Source organism: Meleagris gallopavo, chromosome 2 (genome assembly GCF_000146605.3).
Source record: "Meleagris gallopavo isolate NT-WF06-2002-E0010 breed Aviagen turkey brand Nicholas breeding stock chromosome 2, Turkey_5.1, whole genome shotgun sequence".
In the NCBI taxonomy this organism is placed as follows: domain Eukaryota; kingdom Metazoa; phylum Chordata; class Aves; order Galliformes; family Phasianidae; genus Meleagris; species Meleagris gallopavo.
Window position 1 is genome coordinate 26,326,589 of NC_015012.2, and position 18,343 is coordinate 26,344,931.

The following is an 18,343-nucleotide window of genomic DNA, read 5'->3' on the forward strand; positions in this document are numbered from 1 at the left end:
AAAAACCACACCATTGTAGCTGTCTCAGTTCATCTTACGTTTGTATAAAAATTCTCATCAAAGGAATTTAAACATCACTTTCATATTTTTAAAAAAGTGCTTGCATTTATTGACCTTGATTTACCCAAGGCTGAAATGCTACTCAGAAGGAACATGGCAACTGCGTAACAAAGCAGCAACTCCAGAAAGAAGTTTAAAATGGGAAGTGGAAAGCTATGCTGGATCAGCTTATACTCCAGGAGGATTTTGGCAGGCACATGAAGTTCCTTGGAATTTTGCCAGAAGGCAAGCTTGTAAACTCTGTTCTCTTGCATAAAAGAGGAGACGCTAAGAATCCCTCTGTTCTTATTGCTAAGCTGCATGATGGCGTCTCCAACAAAAGACTGTTTATGTTCAGAAGATTAAACAAAATTTAAACAGAGGTACTACTTGATGATTGCAGAGAGTTGTGTTAGCTGCTAAGACATTACCTGGAAGTACATAGAAGATAGCATCCAGAATCTGAGATACTGCTTCTGACTGCAATGCTAATACTTCTATTGCACTGCAACGCTAACTAAATGGGATTGCCTAAGCAATCAGTAACAACTCGTTGTTGCTAGATTTTATTTGTTTCTGAAGGTAGTAAAGTTAATTTGAATTAAAACTATTTCTGAGTGATACATTCACAATACAAGGATTTAAAACACTTTTAAGTTACCCATTTTGAATTGACATATAGCATTAGCAATTCTTTATTTGGTAGTTTTTCACTTAAGACCATTGAAACACCATCCTTATTAAATAGTGTCCTGACTTTCATGACAATGAGTGAAATAAAATTCAAGCTGCTTGGGTGAAATCAGGAATGACAGATCATGCACTGACAGCACCTCTCCCTTCCCTGCAAATATGCGGGAATCTCTGACTGGGAAAGAACAAACAAGCACTGGAGACCCATTAGCAAGTTACAGAGTTACCCAGATCCTCACTGCAACTTTCATTACAAAATTTTAATGGTAGTCAGGTCAAGCTAAAGATTGTATCGTGGGCAGAGCTCGTCACCTTACCATAGTATTCCAGAGAGCCTTGGCAAGCTGAGAATGGCCCTTCTGGCTTGCATGGAAGCAGTCAGGTGCAAAGTAGGAGATATCAGGATGCCCATCCTACAGATGAAAGCATAAGAGACATTTAAGTGCAAAAGTATCCTCCAAGCTCCAACTGTGGATTGCTGAGGTTGGATCAGAATCAACAGCAGGAGATGCATTCTACTTGTCCTGTTGCTGGTGATAAACAGCAAGTTTTGTCAGGCACCCTAGCTACCAGAAATGCTTAACTAGAAATGCTTATGCACATCCAATATCAGATCCACAAGGAAGAAGCAAAATCACAGTTTTGAGTTTGATCCTTAGTCTCTCTCTAGGTTCTGTGATAAAGCTGTGTTCCCCTCGTCAGCACATCACCACATCTGGCTACTGAGTCACCATTATGCTCTGCAGTATCCTTGCAAGTGAATGAGTATTTTATGGATGCTGCACATCCATAAGAAGGAACAGAAAGAACCCATCTGCATTCTCACAGCTGTGTTAGTTCTACAAGTTTGAGAGAAGTGAAAAGCAAGAAGTATCCAAGAGAAGGCTGCCAAAACTGACCAAGTATACCAATACAAATTCCTTTATGAACACACCTTTACTTTAATACAGATACTGGAGCATCTTAAGGAAGTGAAAATTGGACATTTAAGTAAATTGGCTTCTGTGTAATATTGAGAAAAGAAAAAGTTTAATTATAAACTCTTGATATAACATCTTTTTGGTCATCACAGTCTTTCCTCAAAACTAGGCCAGGTTTTGATTCAGTGTGTTTGGGCAAGCTACAACCAAAATTTGAACCTATATTTGATCTTTTGCCAAGTTCAGACGCAGAGTTTTTTGTTCAGAAACTTCTGAATTTTGTGCAAGATAAGAAAAAACAACACTCTGAACTTTCTTAAAATCTGACTTAGTGCTTGTGAGATTATAAAAAAATATTCAGAAGTATTTTTCTTCTTCTACACTTACTTCTGTGTTTCTCACCTTAGTGCCAAAGCCCCTGAGGATGGTTTTTCACAGGAGCCAGCTTCATCAAAAATTCAAGCCTGTTTTCCTTCCCCTTCCCCTGTGAAGTTTTCAACCAGTTTTACGAACGTAAGAGCTTTGTCTGTAGCAGTAAATGAGTTTTTCAAAATTGTCACTAGCTATTGCTGGCAATTGCAGGATCACTGGTTCAACAATACCAGTGCAATCGTTATTCAATATTCTGTGTTTTGTTCCAGGTGAGATGAGTAAGTACTGAGATGTGTTGTATCTGAAAATCAGCAAGTGGAGTTTCAGTTTCAGAGAAGGTTTGGGTCACTTCCCAGATTCACAGATTAATAGTTTGCTGGGAGGTTATGGAAGTTGCTCAAAGAGCTGAATTATAGTTGCCAAAAATAGGAAAGATCTACTACTACCTCTAGTCTGTATGTAAACTTATTCTACAGATTCAGACAGAAAGTGAAGTTATAGGACACAAAGAGTTGCCTCCAGTGAGTAACATGGCGAGGTTGCTTTAAGAATTGTAACTTAATATCTCTGTATTTTATTAATCATGTTATATTCTGAGAAAAAAATATTTACATAACTTGAGAACACACATAAACCAACATCTTAACTCAGCTTTTGATTTGTTTTCTGAAACAGCAACTCATATTGATAGCAGAATATGTAAAACAAAGAACTGATAATCTAATCTACTGGGCCAAGAGGCAACAAGTTCTAGTAAGAATAGCACATGACAAGCAGAAATAATTGTGCATACTGTCTCTAAAGGCTGGATGCCCACACTTAGTTCTTTGCATACAGAAGTCTCCATTTATACCATACCTGACCAAGAGGAATCTTGGGATTTTGGAGGAAAGTCTGGATGACCACTGTGAAATTGTCATGAGTATCGTATCTGCCAGACTCCACCAGTCTTTGAATACCAAGCTGCAAGAAATAGAAAACAGCCACCAGTATTCTATCAACATCTGTGCATAACAATTTTTTGTTGTTTTTTTTTTTGCCTTTTTTTGTTAGTTTGTTATTGAGGAAAAACAAAACAAAACAAAACAAAAACCTAAGAATCAGGAGGAAGCTTTTACTTTTTAATTGAAATAGCCAGAGACACTGGTAAAAGGTAAGCCTTGAAAAAGTGGCTAAGAAGGCTGGAACACAATACTGCAGTTGTTTGTGAGAAACAGGATTTTGGTGACTGAACTCCTACTTATCCATCTGCATTAGGAAATGGTATTTTTCTGAAGAATTACTTCTAATTTTCATCATATGGTGTTCTGAATAACATCAAATTACCTTCTTCATAACTCATATGGCTCTCCTAGGTTAAGTATTGCTATGATTTGCTATAAACAAACCATTTGCTTGGTAGTGAAGAGTTAATCTCCACTGGAAGCAAAGTAACTGCACCATTCTTGATAAACATACCTGGTAAGCTCTAATGGCTTCCCTCACCATTGTTAAGTTTTCTGAGTTTTCTTCTCCTGTGAGAACACAACTACACAGATAACTGTGGAGAAGATAGAGGAGAAAACAAGAACAAAGAGAATTAGAAACATGAGATTGCAAAAGTGGTTCTTTGCCACCCAGCATCCTCATGACATGGTGGTAACAAAGACATTTGTACATTTTTGTATCTGTGAAATGTCTTACTGTCCTTGCCATTGCATACAATTTCAAACCTCAGTCTTATTTACTGCCTCATATGAATTGTACTGTACACTGTGCTAAAGCCAATTTGTTCCATTCATTACATCCAGGCATCCAAAGTCCCTGCGTCCTGAAACAGGTGCATGCCATTCCCTCTGGGACTAGAGAAGATACCATTAAGATGTACTGGTTATACATTTACCTCTGAGCTGTTATCTTTTCGAGGCATCAATGTGAGCAAATAAAGTAATTATACACTGCAATAAACCTTCTAAAACAAGAGATACCTGTCTACTCTGCAAATACACCACATTCTCTCAAAATGCTAGAAAATCTAAATACTTTTGGAATTCAAATCCATCTCAAGGTATTCTGTATCAGTATCTTTAATCCAAGCACACTGAAGTACAGTATATATATTGATTATGACATAATTTAGACCTCATTTCAACCAAGCTTGAATTTACCCCTAATCCTGTTAAGCCTTCCCAGATCCATACAAAATCCTATTGCAGCTAGGACTTTCCAACCCCAACCAAAATCCCATGCAAGCTCTGCTACTTCTGATGTAAACACTGGATAGGCATGTTCTCTCCAGTGTTAACCTAATCAGCCTCACACATTTATTCTTAAACAAGTGATGCCTAGCCCAGGAATCCAAAACTTCTGCTTCCTAATAGTTGAAAGTGCCTTATTTTATATAACTGTAACATCAGAAGTCCTTACATGCCTCAGCTATCTAAATAAATAACCCCATCACTGCTTGGTACAGGCAGTTCAGTCCTCCAGACTCAAATTTGATCAAGGAACATCTTTGTACCGCTGTACCAACACAGGTCTGATGTTACTTTTATTCTACAGTCAAAGAGTAAGGAGCTGCTTGAAATACTTGCAGCCAATGAAGTGAATGTACTTATGAGCCTTTCAGATCAAAGCCAAGATAAAGAAACTACAGTGGGCAGGATCACGTTAGCGCTGGATGTCCATAGGACTGTTGTGCTATGGACATATTTCTAAACAATTAAAGAAGCATGGAATGAGAACTTCATCATCACAGACAGTAAATTCAAGTACAAAAGAAAGTCAAGCCTTACTCTGACATGTAAGTTGGGCACTGAACTTGAGTATCCACAAACAACTGTCTCATACTGAGGATGTCCATTACTCCAACTAAGCTCACTAGAGCTTTTGGTACCTGAAAGGAAAGTCAGACTTCAGCTAAGAAGGAACTATATACATAGCTCACAGTGCATTTATTTTACCCCCAAAGTCCAGCCATTTGACACTCCTTCCCTTTCTCCCTTCTTAGAAGAAATATATATATATATTTCTATATTTCTATCTATATTTCTATCTATACTTCTAAGAAGAAGAAGAGATATATATATCTCAACAAAACCACTCACAAAACTGACTCAGCTGTTGAACACTTTTTGGTACCATAATTCAATATAACTGTCTCTCATTTCAGATAGCATCTCACTAGTATTAGATAATACACACAACATTACCTTCTGTGAAAGTCAGTCGAGTACATTTGGTGCCAGTACAGAAGAAATCAGTAGAGCTACTAACATTAAATTACACATTAGCTCAGGCTAGAATGCCAGGACAATTTCACAGTACTTGCCTGTTCATGCAGAATATCAAGAGTTTCTTGAATTCTACTGGTGAAATTTACAGCTGAGTAGTGATCCTGATAGAAGAAGAAGAGAATAGATTATTGTTAAATGAGGACACAAGACATTTGGGTTGGGAGAATAATCACTTCCTTTTCTGCCATACTCCTGTGGTCAAGAGAAATTTCTTGCTTCTTTCCAGTTATCAATTAATCTAGAACATAGGAAGACTTGGTGAAACTTTGGGTTTAAAATACAGCTTGTTGATTAGTAGCAAATTCCTTCATGCAACTTCCCTTATACATACTTCACCTATACTTGGCATCACCCTACACTATGAGTTATGAGGTGATGACAGCCATTGCAGAATTGGATTGATGGCAGTTCAAAACGATATTATTTTTTCTTGGATGTCTAATGAGGCTTTATTAGCAGTGGAGCAGTTACCAAATTGGCTCTTCTATCACGGTCAGAGAAGACAAGAAGTGTTTTTACCCTGGAGTAAACCAGGGTAAACATAACCATCATAACATAACATAACTAACCATCATAACATAAACATAACCAACATAACAAGAGAACATAACCATCTTACTTGGTTGCCAGTAGCAGTTTGTATATCAGGGCACTGTCAGCAGTGATTTTTATCAACACATACAGCAGCTCTATTAGAACACTCACTATCACCACCGTGAAAGCTCTAAGGATCTATCTGCACATTTCTACACTGACATCACAATCCCCCTGTAGTCTTTGTCAACCAGTTCTGTTACTCACAGGGTCTTTGCAATAGTTGCATAGATCATTGCCTCCGATATGCACTGTTATGATTTTCCAGTCAGCATTGAAGTCGATTCTCTATGAACAAAGCAGAAAACGTCTTTGACTGATATGCACGTAGCATCTTTGCGGGTGGATCTATCATGTGAAGCAGTACCAGTTTCTTTTCATGCTGCAAGATTAGAGTCCTAGATAACTTACAGAATCAGTTTTCATTAGTCTCAGGAGAGCTCTTGCTTGGGCTGGTAAGTGCCTATGAAGAAAAACAACCAGTGAGTGAAAGAAGCACTTCTGTGGAGAGATCAACATTAATGCTCTTTGGACACATTAAATCTATGAGTTGTCAAATATCAGGAGATTTAAATGATGATGCAGTATAATCCTCCTTTTTCAGTGATCAAATTATGTGTTCACATCATTATGAAAAGTCAACAACAAATTGAACCTGAACACAGATTTTACTCAAGTTCAATAATTATGGGGCCATAACTTTAACCTTCTATTATACTGCTTAGCTGCTAAAGCAGGTGGAATGCAGACACAGCATTATGCTTGTTAGCGGATGGCCTATTTAGAATTGAACTGCTATCAACCTATTCCTCTTGGACTGAAATGACAAGGGAATCCCAAGTCCCAGTGTTTAACTGATCTCTTAAGCAAAGTTTATGCACACACCACAGCTCACCCATCACAAAGCTGAAGCATTTAAAAGTTCACTGTGCACATCTTCCTTGTCTCTGTAGCTTGCACCCTAAGTCAATATTTAATTTTCAATTGCATAAAACAGTTTTGTGCACTTTACCTTTCTAAGTGAATTAAAAAGCCAAGTAACTTCCAAGATCACCCACACAAGTTAAGATGACAGCCTCACTGTTTTCCAACAGCCTTGAAAGCACTCTCTTCTATATATACATACATATGCAAATATACATGCTTTTGTATATATACATATCTTTATTTGTATGAATGTGTACATAAAATTGCCATTATTTCTGGGTTACCTAGGCTCAACATTTCGACCTTGTCTGACTGCCCTGACATGCTGATACTCAAATATGCATACAAAGGAGAAAAGAGAACGTATGTGGAAACGTTGGCCTTCCAGGCAGCTCTGGAGCACGGGATGAGCTGCTTTCCCCCCAGGTTCTTGTTAGAAACACTTCAGAGACTGCATATCATTTCTGGAAGCACATAAGCTGACATTAATAGGCATGACGCTTGTTTTGTATGGTAACCAGAGCTTAGCTCTCTTTTGCAATGCTGTATTTAATGTAGGAACAGGGCTCTCACCACCCTCCTTCAAATGAATACTGATCTAACACTAACATATGAGTATTTACTGGGGAATGAGCCCTGTCATGCATCTACTTGGGACACAGACATCACACACATAAAAGCTCAGTTCATCATTATCCTTGTCCAAAGTCATAACCTACTTATTTATATCCCAAAGCTATCACAAGCCACTGGCGGTCAAAATTTCCTTCTGCTCTCACTATGGAATGACTAAGCTAGGGCATCAACTACAGTACTGATTCAGAAGAAAACATCCTTTATGGAACTGCCACTGCAACTTTAGTTTCTCATGCAGTCACTGAAGTGCTGATCCATCCTGAGCCAATGTAGTCAGTAAGACTGAACATCTTGAATGATGTGGCACTACTGCTTCCATTCTCAAGCTGTAGTCTCTACCAAAATTAGATCTTAAGCAACAGAAGCAGCCTACGGATGTGAAATACAGATATTCACAGCTCCTGTCACCTGTTCTCTCAGTCTTAAGTTCTTAACCTCATCATCTGAAATCAGAGATGTAAGCCAGGCTGTTTCAGCAACATGTTTCAGATATGTCCTTAGCTCCAGCACGCACTTAAGCACGTTGACAATGAATGGGGGTGGGCCCAACAAAGTTTTGCCTACACTGCTATATTCACCAAACAGCTCTGCAAGGCAACTACTGATTTCACTGGAATGAACTGTTACATCTGCTTTTCAAAAGCTGGTAAGGGTGCAGAACTACCCGCTTTCAGGCACGGCCCAGTACCTCTGGAAAAGAACTCCTAAACTGGCAACTATAAGTATGGACCAGGCAACAATTCTGAAATATCAGTGTTATCTTTCTTTCATGGCCTGTTTTTCCCCCTGGATCATAGAAGAAGGGATATTTTTTGGCTGATGCAGAATAAATCCATAATAAATAAAAGAGAAGCAGTGTTCCGTGACAATTCTCTTATTCATCTCCCTGTTGGCTATTTACAAAACATGTCTGCAGAATACAGACAGCTCCACTTCCTTATCCAGCCCAGCTGCTTGTATGAAAGAAGACTAATTGGTATAAATGAAATAGATCATTTTCCTTTAGACTAACACCCATCCCCTCATTTCATATTGCTACCAAATAACTATCTAATAGTAATGCCTTGGTCACACACAAACTTCTTTAAGTAAAGTTGGTGACTTTACAAGTTGTATATCCCGTTTCAAATTCTTCCCCCGCTCCAAAATTACAAATCAACCACAACACCTGTTTAGGATTTAATTGATACAAAATGCAAGGCAATCGCTATTCTCATTTTCCCCTACAACAAGCAAAACCTAAAGTTATTCTGAATATATGCTGCCTATAGCAGCATGCTGATAAACTGTCCGGAATGGCTGAATCAGAGCCTTAACTGAATACATAGAAACAGATAATTTGGTCACTGTTAGGAAACAAAATCCATTCCTTCAAGTATGGGGGCTGTAGGATATGTCAGAGCACCTAGCAGGCCAGAAAATACATCCATTTATTGAGATAACTTGCGTGAATCAAAAGCTACTCAAGATCTACAGGAGTAATAAACAATACCTGAAAATATTAATAATCATTGCTCAGATACAGCAAACTCCCAACTCCTCAATTTGCTACTGAATTTCACTTCCCAAACCTCTTTAGGAAGTAAGATAAATTTTTCTTCAAACAAACATAAGATTAAATTACTCAGTTCTGGGTAATATCAGCTAAGAATGTCAAACCCAGGCAAGATCTTGCCAGAACCTGTGCCCAAACCATGAGCGAATTCCAGGAGCTTTCTGTTTTGTTAATTAAGCAGCACTGGCTCTTTCAGTCAGAAGCCAGGGATTTCTAGGTTAAGCAGTGTATAAAAAGCTCAACTTCTGCTGTCTCCCAGGTGTGACTAAAAGCAAAGAACCGAAGTCTAACAATTCCTATTGCACTGGCAAAACTGGCTGCAACTGCACGATGTCTGCAATGTACCAAAACCTGTGTATGACCACTAGCAGTGCTCCTTTGAGTCCAGACTGTGGACGAATTCCCCCTTCTCTGTTGACCACTTTGCCTGTCACCCAGATGCCTGAGGTCACTTTTGGGAGACCTTACCTACTTTTTATCCTAGTAACTCTTTACTGATTCATTGCACGTTCATTTTCTGTGAACGCTCTCAGAAATGTGTAGACAGAGACACAGATAAATCACCAAAAAATGTCTGTCAATTTCTTGTTTGTGGATCTCATAACCAGGACAGCTGGCTGCATTTGAAAGCTCAGGTATGAAATAAGCCTGTACATTTAATAAGTTTTGAGCTTATTTTCAGCTCCAACTAGACTGGTTTTGCTTGCTGTTCAGAGCAAGTTGTGACAGCTTTTGAGACAGCTGAAAGTGAATTAGATGAAGCATCCATCACCTACAAAGGTAAACCAAAAAGCTACATACTCAGCCTGTGCCCCTGGAACCGCCTGGTTAAGGAATGCGTTTGGGTCATTCTCGCTCCCGGTGCCAGTTGAATAGCCCTCGATCTTATCATTGAACTCTCGAAAGATATCTGAAAAAGACAGCAATGAAGAGAAAATGACCACATCGTTTCCCTGCATACAGGGACTAACACACACCAACGCTGCCACAGTACAGCTGCTGCAGCCTCCAATCTGCTTTTTCCATCCACCAAACAGCAGCAAGAGTGAACTGAGCTTCAGAGGGACTTCAGCCCACCAGGAGCCAGCGATCAGCTAGGCCTGTTTTGCAGCTGTGCAACACCTCACACTACTGATAAATTTGAAGAAGAAAGCCTCAGACATGGTGCCAGTGAATTCCCATCACGTTCTTAACGCCTCAGCTATACTTTCCAGCAGGAGGTAGACCGAAATTCTGAGATGACAGTGAAAACAGTCTCATGGCAAACTATGAAAGCCACCTTAACCTATAAGACTCAATTTAACCACATTGTAACGAAGGATTTGTCGAAGGTCATAGCATCCAGTGAATCAATTAATTTCTTATAATCAATGAGGCATTCCAATTATATTCTTGCTGCATTCTGCTTGTAATAAAGGGCAGCACACAGAAGGATGGTTTATTGGCTAACTTCATATAGAAGTTTGTTATTCCAGTTTGTTAATCCAAACTAAAATTCCAGTGGCTTTGCCTTAACAATAGCCTGAGTTATGAGAAGCAGCTAATTTCAGTGAAAGCAAAATTATTCCCTGCAATCCCATGTATACTAGCTAGTCAGATTTACTAAAGAGGTCTGCTTTCTGCAGTCATCTCCTTTTGGAAAAAGATGTGGTAGAATACTTATTAAAAACAAAATTTAATTGCACCTCGAGCATTTTCATGGTAGGCTTATTTAGAAATTCAAACAGACTTCACCAAGCAGTTTGAGAGGGGAGAGGGAAAAGAAAGGAAGGAAATTTGTAGCTGCTCCTCAACTTCACTGATGGAACAGACATATTCATTAGTCCTAGGTTATTGTTTCTTTGAAAGGTAAGTTTTGCAAACTACTTTCAAGTGGCTTAGAGACATTTCAACTTATCACTAATCAGCACATTCCCTCCCTCCAGTCTTTCGAGTTAGATCTGCAGAAGCATTTACTTACTAGGCAGAGTTGTTACGTTCTCTAATGAGCCATCCCCTCCAATACTGAAATGAGAAAGAGAAATTCAAGTTGCTCATCTTTTAGCTGGATACAAGCAATAAGGAAAGAGAAAACCTACTGCACATCATGAGAAAAAGTGAAGGGTGATTAATTTGACAACTATCAATCTGTCATATAACATGGAAAGGACAGAAGTGAAGTGCTACTGAGGAGAACATGGCTGAGGTTTCAGTGGGAGAGTCACCTGTCAGAAGGATTTATGTGCATGCAGCTGTACAGGGGCACAGCCAGTCATTATGAAATAGCAGAAAAGTGTGTGAGATAGCTACATATTTAAATTATCAAGCCCCAAAGTGCTGCAGACTTCAGCGAAAATTTCAAGACCAGATCCAGCCTCAAGAAGCCACTCTAAGGCAACACCAGGCAGCCAGTCCTTTCAGTGACAGAGGGCTGTAGCAGCAGCTCCTTCATCGCTTTTCCTGCTTCCTTCTAAGAGTGTGTTGTCTCCAACTTTTCAGTTGTTGGGTCATACTCTGGTGGCTTATGTAGAGGGGTTAGGACAGCACAAAATTACTTCATTCAGGGTCAGCTGAGCTATATCATCATCCGACCTCTGGTTTAGTCTTCTATGACTTTGTGTTGCATGTGGTAAAAGATCTGCAGTTACACTGTTTTCCATTATCCTACAAATAGTTCAGAAGTGTCAAGCACTGAGATCTTCCCATAGCAACAAGGCTTAACTTGCTTGTATCAGTGATTTTGCTCCAGTGCTGTGGTTCTCCAACTCTGTCCTACCATAAAGCTACAAACTCACAAGGAGCTGAAGATAAAAGCAAGAGAGCAGTTAAAAGGCTAGCTGCTGAAGCTCCGTTGCTGAGAACATTTTGTGTAAAGCCAGCTTTGTGACAGACACTGGCTTGATACAGCTTCCAAAGAAACACTAGCCAGAAAAGTTAACCATTTTCCACTTTCTGACAGTTGGAAGCTGCAGAAAACACGGAAGATAATATTTTCCCAGTAAAGAAGACATCTCCTTGTCACCTTGGCTAAAGACTTACCTCCATGACAATCCACGGAATTGAGTAGCCAAATCCATGAGACTGTATGATGCAATTCCCGTACCAGCCTGGACATTATTTTTCATTAACACAATGAAATTAAAACACAGTTACTAACACAATAGTCATTCATACATAGTCATTTTATTTACTTTTGAATGCATCTCTTCAAAAGCTTTAGAAAGCATCTGGCCTCCCTACTGAAAAATGCATCAATAGTTTTTGTAATTATTTACAAACATCATATTGTGTATGATGCACAAAATAAATGAGAGAGCAATGAAACAAAGGCCTTCTCATGGGTCTGGGTGATCTGAGTAACTCATTTACATTGCGTTACTCAAGAATGATGAAAAGATCTCAAAGTTGTAAAACTTTCAGGATAATTATAAGCAACACTACATTAATTCATCACAGAAAACAAATATATCTCAGAAGGAAGTCCTGTAATACATTTACACTAATTTGAAAAGTATTGTGCTAAGCAGATTTATTTATAGTAGTATTAGAGAAAGAAGGAAAGCACTCTACATTTTCAGTGAAGAAAGGGGCAAACTGACAATGACATCTCTCTTTAACAAAACATAAGAATTCAGAAGCAGAGTTTCTGTCAGCCTTATGTAAAAACGGGACAACAGGTAGTATCTTAAGACAGCACAGTACCAGGCAGATTATTTGCTGCTACCTCAGATTAAGCCAAACTAAGACATTTAGTTGGATATTAGGAAAATTTTCTTCTCAGAAAGAGTGGTGAGGCGTTGGAACAGGCTTCCCAGCACAGGATGCTGGTGGAGTCACTATGCCTGGAGTTATTCAAGAGATGTGTAGATATGGCACTGAGGGACATGGGTAGTGGGCACAATGGGGATGACTGATGGTTGGATGAGATGCTCTTAGTGGTCTTTCCCAACTTTAATGATTCTATGATTCTCTCCTCTATGTGAGCTTTATTGAATTAATTGAAAACTGCTATTCAGGAAAAAAATATTCATGTGCCAAATGCAGTTCACATAGCAATGTACAACTGCTCTTTCTACAAAAACAGATTTTATTACCAGTTTCTACAGACTATACATAGAGGCAGAAACACCTGCAGGGTCCTAGATAATTCCAATATGACAACTGCAGCTAGATACTATCTTGCATTTGTCGACATTACAGGGCTTGCACTGAAATACTGCTATTTATTTTGGTAGCCTCCTGCATGTAGGAGTTTTGGCAACATGCCTGACAGAGAGTTGTAAAGGCTGCATCGTTTGTATGCACAATATCTTAGCTGTTAAGGTTCGCATTCAGAGATCCTGTACTCTAGTCATGTCTTTCTGCCCAATGTTTCCTTTGAGCTGGTTGTAAAGTTTCAGCTTTTCGCCAGTAGAAAAACATTAGGGATAGTGATGTTACATAAATTTAGTATATCTGGATAATCTTTCTAGCCTACCAAAGACAACCATCCTCAACGAGATCTACAACTTGATAAAGAAACTATATACGAGTTAAAACAGACAAAATAAGAAGACTATCTTCTGAAATTGACAGTCAGACACTTGCACCCCTTCACATCCACATCTCATTAATGATAAATTTAATAAAATGCTATTTTCCTACATTCCTTAATCACACACTATTACAGAAAAATAAGCCAGGCAAAAGGACAAGTTCACTAATCTGATCCTGTGTAGAAAAGCCTTGACACACTGTAACCTAATGCTTTTGTTAAGCCCTATTAGTTTCAACAGGGTGGGATCTTCCCTGTCTCTGACTCAGCAAACCATTAAGCATCTCTTAAAAGGATTTGCCCGTATTTTTGCCTGTGTTTAAAATTATGTGAAAATATACGTGGGGGGAACACGGTGCTGGAGAACTGATACCTTTCTTGCTCTAGCTGCTGGGGCTATTATCATCTGTGAGTCAATGAATCTTTACTTCTAGGTAAAATAGCTATTTCCCTTCCACTGGTGAAGGCAAATGTTTGTAATTCTACCAAGAGAACAGTAAAAACACTGTCTTCTTACCGTCAAAGAATCCCCAAGGGCTGCTATCATTTTCACATCAGCTGGCTTCAGGGAATGCACTGCAAAGGAAAGAGATGTAATTGAAACTGGGTAGAAAACAGCCATGGTTTTTCATCCCTGCATATGTAAAACATGCCATCGTGCAATCTGGTGCTCAGCCACATTGCTTTCGCAGTACTCAGGTCATTTAACAGGAGCACTTTCTAGCTCATCTTGAATGGCTGTAGCAACAGTATCTGTACAATATCCAGTTTTCTCAGTAGGTAACATCATCAGTGGAAAGACAGAAGAGCAAAGAACAAATAGCAATACCATGGAATCAATATCCATCACCAGGACGATAAAACAATGCAATACTAGATAAAGCAGAAATTTTATGTTAAAAGCTTTAAGAAGGCATAGAAGGTCTAAGGAGAAGACAACATGAAATTAATGGAAAAAGTGAATGCTGCTATATCTGAAAACAAAGACTACCTGAAGTTGGAGAAGGGGAGGATGGAGACCTGTCTTCACATAGCAGCTGGCTTCCATAATTCTAAAAAGAAGAAAGATGAGTAACATTTGGCTAGGAAATGCAATCAGTAGTAACTAGGATCTCCCTAGTTGAGGCCAACTGGATAAACCAGAGTATGTTTAACTTGTACGTAAACATAAAGGCCTTGATTGACAATTCAATAAATTTAGTGCTGTTTGGATTAGCATCCTGTACTGATAACTGTGCTGTCTGAGGATGTGTTCTTACAGCTTTTCTTGATGTGTTTTTCCTAACTCAAGCAAGTACTTTCCTGTTCTGTGCCCTTTGGCCAAAGACTGATTTCACCTGAAGTACAAAGCATGATTCATGACTATACAGGAACAGATGCAGTGAAATGCTGATGCTGACACTTACTGGAGTTTGGTTAGGGTACGTGTAATTACTGTTTTTGTATGTCTTCAGGAATGGCTCAGCCTGCAAAATGAGACAATCTGAATCAATGCAAAGCATCAGAAGAAACTTCCACTCATCAAGATTCCGTTCTTAGATCTCTGTAGATGATTAGCAGCTTGATGCAAACAAACCCCAGGGATACAAAAAAGAAATGGCATTTTGAAAATCCAATAACAGGGGGACTGTTTTTAGACAGCTGAGTTTACAGAATGCTCTCAGGACCCTGCTGCATGTGATTAGCAAGAGGCTTGCCATCAAAGGCACTGCCCAGGCTTGTGCCCGCCAGAGGCAGTTTCAGCAACTCTCAGCCAAGCTGGGCTGACTGGTGTCAGTGCTGTTCCATCTCCTCTGTGAAGCTTTCATCCAGCATGGATAACAGGAAGGCAAAATACTCTACCCTAGTGTTTTGGCTGACTGAGGAGGTTGGCCGTCAGGTCTCCATTTTAAGCTGTTGACTGCTTGTACTGGCACCAGTGGCAGTGGCACAAACTATGCAGGGATGGGACACTGCTTACTTCTGGGACCTGGTGAAAGCACCAGTGCACAAACAGAGATACCTTTGCAATTTACCTCACTTGGACATTTGAGGACAATTTCATTTTCCATTTGTTGGTCATCCGTCTTCTTCCCTACAGGTTCCACCTGTGAGAAAATGAGGCACAGGCAAAAAACAAATAGGCATCATAGAAAAGAGGGTAACTCTGCACTACCAGTCACTAGAAACCACCTTGCAAAAGAGCAAGGCAAATGCCATGCACTGCACTTGCTCTGTCTGTGCCACTGACTGCTGCTTTTTATACTGAGAAGGCTAACCCCCCATGTGCTACCAGTGCAGTTGGATGATCAGTGCCAGGTGTGCAGAATCTCCCAAGAGAAGCCTAACACTTGTAGCCTTGAGGTGTCCTGGGATTTACTGTTTTGATATGACTGGCTTAACAGTTGAAGTGACTTTTCTTCACATGAATGCTCTTTCTTTTTATAAACATAACTAACAGTTCAGAAGAGAGAGGGCTAGCTCTATAGCTGCTCCTCAGGGTTCCTTTTGCTGCCAACAACAGTTGAAGAGGACAAGGAGTGACAAATACAGCTTTAAAATCTTACCATGTTGTTCCACAGACCACGTGCAGCCTGTGAATGAGACTTCTGGCTGAAGTGAAAACAATCTGGAGCAAAGTATGAATTGTCAGGAAATCCCTCCTAGAGAACGAGATAGGTACCATCACAGAGAGCAGTAAATGTGCAATAAGCCATGCATTATCCCTTCTGAAAAATCTCAACTGACTTCAGATTAAAGGAGCTTCAAAGGCCTCTGAGACCAGAAGAACCAAACTGGATCAGAGAACTCTGGTAACTCAGCACTGAGAAGCCTTTTAAGCATTTTTAATACGTGATTTCCAAAGTATTAAGGAACAGGCCACTAAGACTCTGAAAACAGAATTCTTGCACACAGACATTGATCATATTCTTTATTTCCCCTGAGACTCACCCATAGCCTTTCATGGAAAGTGGGTTTTTATACTAGAAGTCTTAGCTTTACCAAAGTACTGGACAGAACTTTGCAATGTGTGGGGGATGTAGGATGAATGCTCCCCAGTTAACACTTTGAACTAAATATTTACTGCACGATTATCTGTAGTTGCAGAGGAGTAGACCCAGTGCCTAAAACTGTGTAATCCCATTACCTCCAAGTTATTCCATAAGCGTTTTCTGCAATTTTGGATGTTATCTTAACTGAATATGATAATTATTAGGCCAGAATTCTGCTCTGTCACATTTACCAAAAAGAAGCCAGTACAACTCTGAAAAAAATCAGACTGCACCAGGATTTAGTGAGGGCTTTGTTTTTACTTACCTGTGTTTTGGGCATGCTGATATGAGTTAGAAAAGGCTGTACGACCACTGTAAAGTCCTCCCTAGTGTCATATCTTCCGCTTTCCACTAACTCACGGGTCCTTTCCTTAAAGAGTCCAAGAAAAAATACTGTCATTGTTCTTTCTTCTACATCCAGCTTACATCCTCTCATTACTGCACAACTTCATCCAGGGATTCCCAGTCCCTTGAACAGAAACCCAGACGCAGCCACAATGATCAGCCTATACCAGGCAGCAAACACAGAGATCATTTAGGGAATCTCAATCCAAGCTTCATTGCAGTAAGGCAGCCCATGGGTCATGACCTGACTGGCACAGGCAGGCAACCTGCTCAATAATCAGATTTTCTCTAAAAAGATGTTCTAGAGCCACTGAAGAATTTTCTATTCGGCTGCTATCCCTTGCCTGAAGTTCATTGCTGATTTATTATGTTCTTAGACTTAAACTCATCTCCAACAAGGTAAATGATCAAGAAACAACTGGTACTCACAGAACCACAGAATCGTAGGGGTTGGAAGGGACCTCTAGAGATCATCAAGACCAACCCCCTGCCAAAGCAGGTTCCCTACACCAGGTCACACAAAAGTAGGTGTCCAGGCAGGTCTTGAATATCTCCAGAGAAGGAGACTCCACAACCTCCCTGGGCAGCCTGTTCCAGTGCTCTGGAAATCTGACATACTCCGCTTTCTATGTCTCTTTAACAGATTTTTCCTCATCTGTTTTTTGTTTTTTTAATTATTATTTTAGCAAATCAGAATTGTAAAAATCTTGAGCTAATTCCCATCTCCCTCACTAGCACTACACGCCCTTGGTTCCCCCCTCCCCCTTTTTAGTTAGATCACAACTACATGTCACTAAAATGAGTGCAAGCTGCTTTCCATATTAACTTTCCAAATATTCCCTGCTCTGTGGTCACTTGGTTAAGTCCCTTTCCACCAACCCTGCTATTATTAATAAAAATCTGTTTATTACTTGCAGAAAAAAAAAATCAACTAAAACAAACAAACAAACAAAAAAACACCCCTATTTCTTGGGTGGAGAAGAACAGAAGGATTATTTAAATCTGTAAAAGTAAATAAGCAAATAGGAAAATGCATGAGCCTTACCTGATACCTTTTGTTGAAGTAGACCAACTGCTTATACTCATTGGAATTATCATCATAGTTCAATACACAGGGGCACATCATCCTGCAGGATGAGAATATCACACTGAGACCCAGCTGGTCCTTTTCCCTTTTGCTAGCTGAAAAGCTGCATGGTTAAAAAGCTCCTCTGAGGGGGAATTTTCTGACTGCTCAGTCACAGCACATAACCTCATCTCCAAGTATCTGCACAGCCCCAACTCTTGAACTGAAACATGTTTATTAGGGATTTATGAACATAAGGAAAAGGCTTCATGCAAACAAACAGCCAGTAGAGGGAAAGAAAGAGTAGCAGATAGAAGCCAGATGTCTTGACCAGAGGCCCTGTGGCACCTGTTGTCCTGCTAAAGGAACTGAGAGT

General features: G+C 39.6%; 1 protein-coding gene across 1 annotated transcript in view; it reads right to left on the minus strand.

Moving 5' to 3' along the window:
• PLB1 (phospholipase B1) overlaps positions 1 to 18,343 on the minus strand; it is a 79,463-nt gene that overhangs the window by 25,635 nt on the left and 35,485 nt on the right. Inside the window, exons 26-42 of the mRNA XM_010706793.3 lie at positions 17,947 to 18,028; positions 16,822 to 16,926; positions 16,071 to 16,166; positions 15,540 to 15,611; positions 14,931 to 14,990; positions 14,516 to 14,576; positions 14,042 to 14,100; positions 12,030 to 12,097; positions 10,972 to 11,015; positions 9,813 to 9,921; positions 6,305 to 6,356; positions 6,101 to 6,181; positions 5,335 to 5,400; positions 4,799 to 4,899; positions 3,483 to 3,564; positions 2,883 to 2,987; positions 1,050 to 1,145 (exon numbers count right to left, since the gene is read on the minus strand). Coding sequence (XP_010705095.1) covers positions 1,050 to 1,145; positions 2,883 to 2,987; positions 3,483 to 3,564; positions 4,799 to 4,899; positions 5,335 to 5,400; positions 6,101 to 6,181; positions 6,305 to 6,356; positions 9,813 to 9,921; positions 10,972 to 11,015; positions 12,030 to 12,097; positions 14,042 to 14,100; positions 14,516 to 14,576; positions 14,931 to 14,990; positions 15,540 to 15,611; positions 16,071 to 16,166; positions 16,822 to 16,926; positions 17,947 to 18,028 — 1,339 coding nt within the window. The remainder of the gene's footprint in view (positions 1 to 1,049; positions 1,146 to 2,882; positions 2,988 to 3,482; positions 3,565 to 4,798; positions 4,900 to 5,334; positions 5,401 to 6,100; positions 6,182 to 6,304; positions 6,357 to 9,812; positions 9,922 to 10,971; positions 11,016 to 12,029; positions 12,098 to 14,041; positions 14,101 to 14,515; positions 14,577 to 14,930; positions 14,991 to 15,539; positions 15,612 to 16,070; positions 16,167 to 16,821; positions 16,927 to 17,946; positions 18,029 to 18,343) is intronic.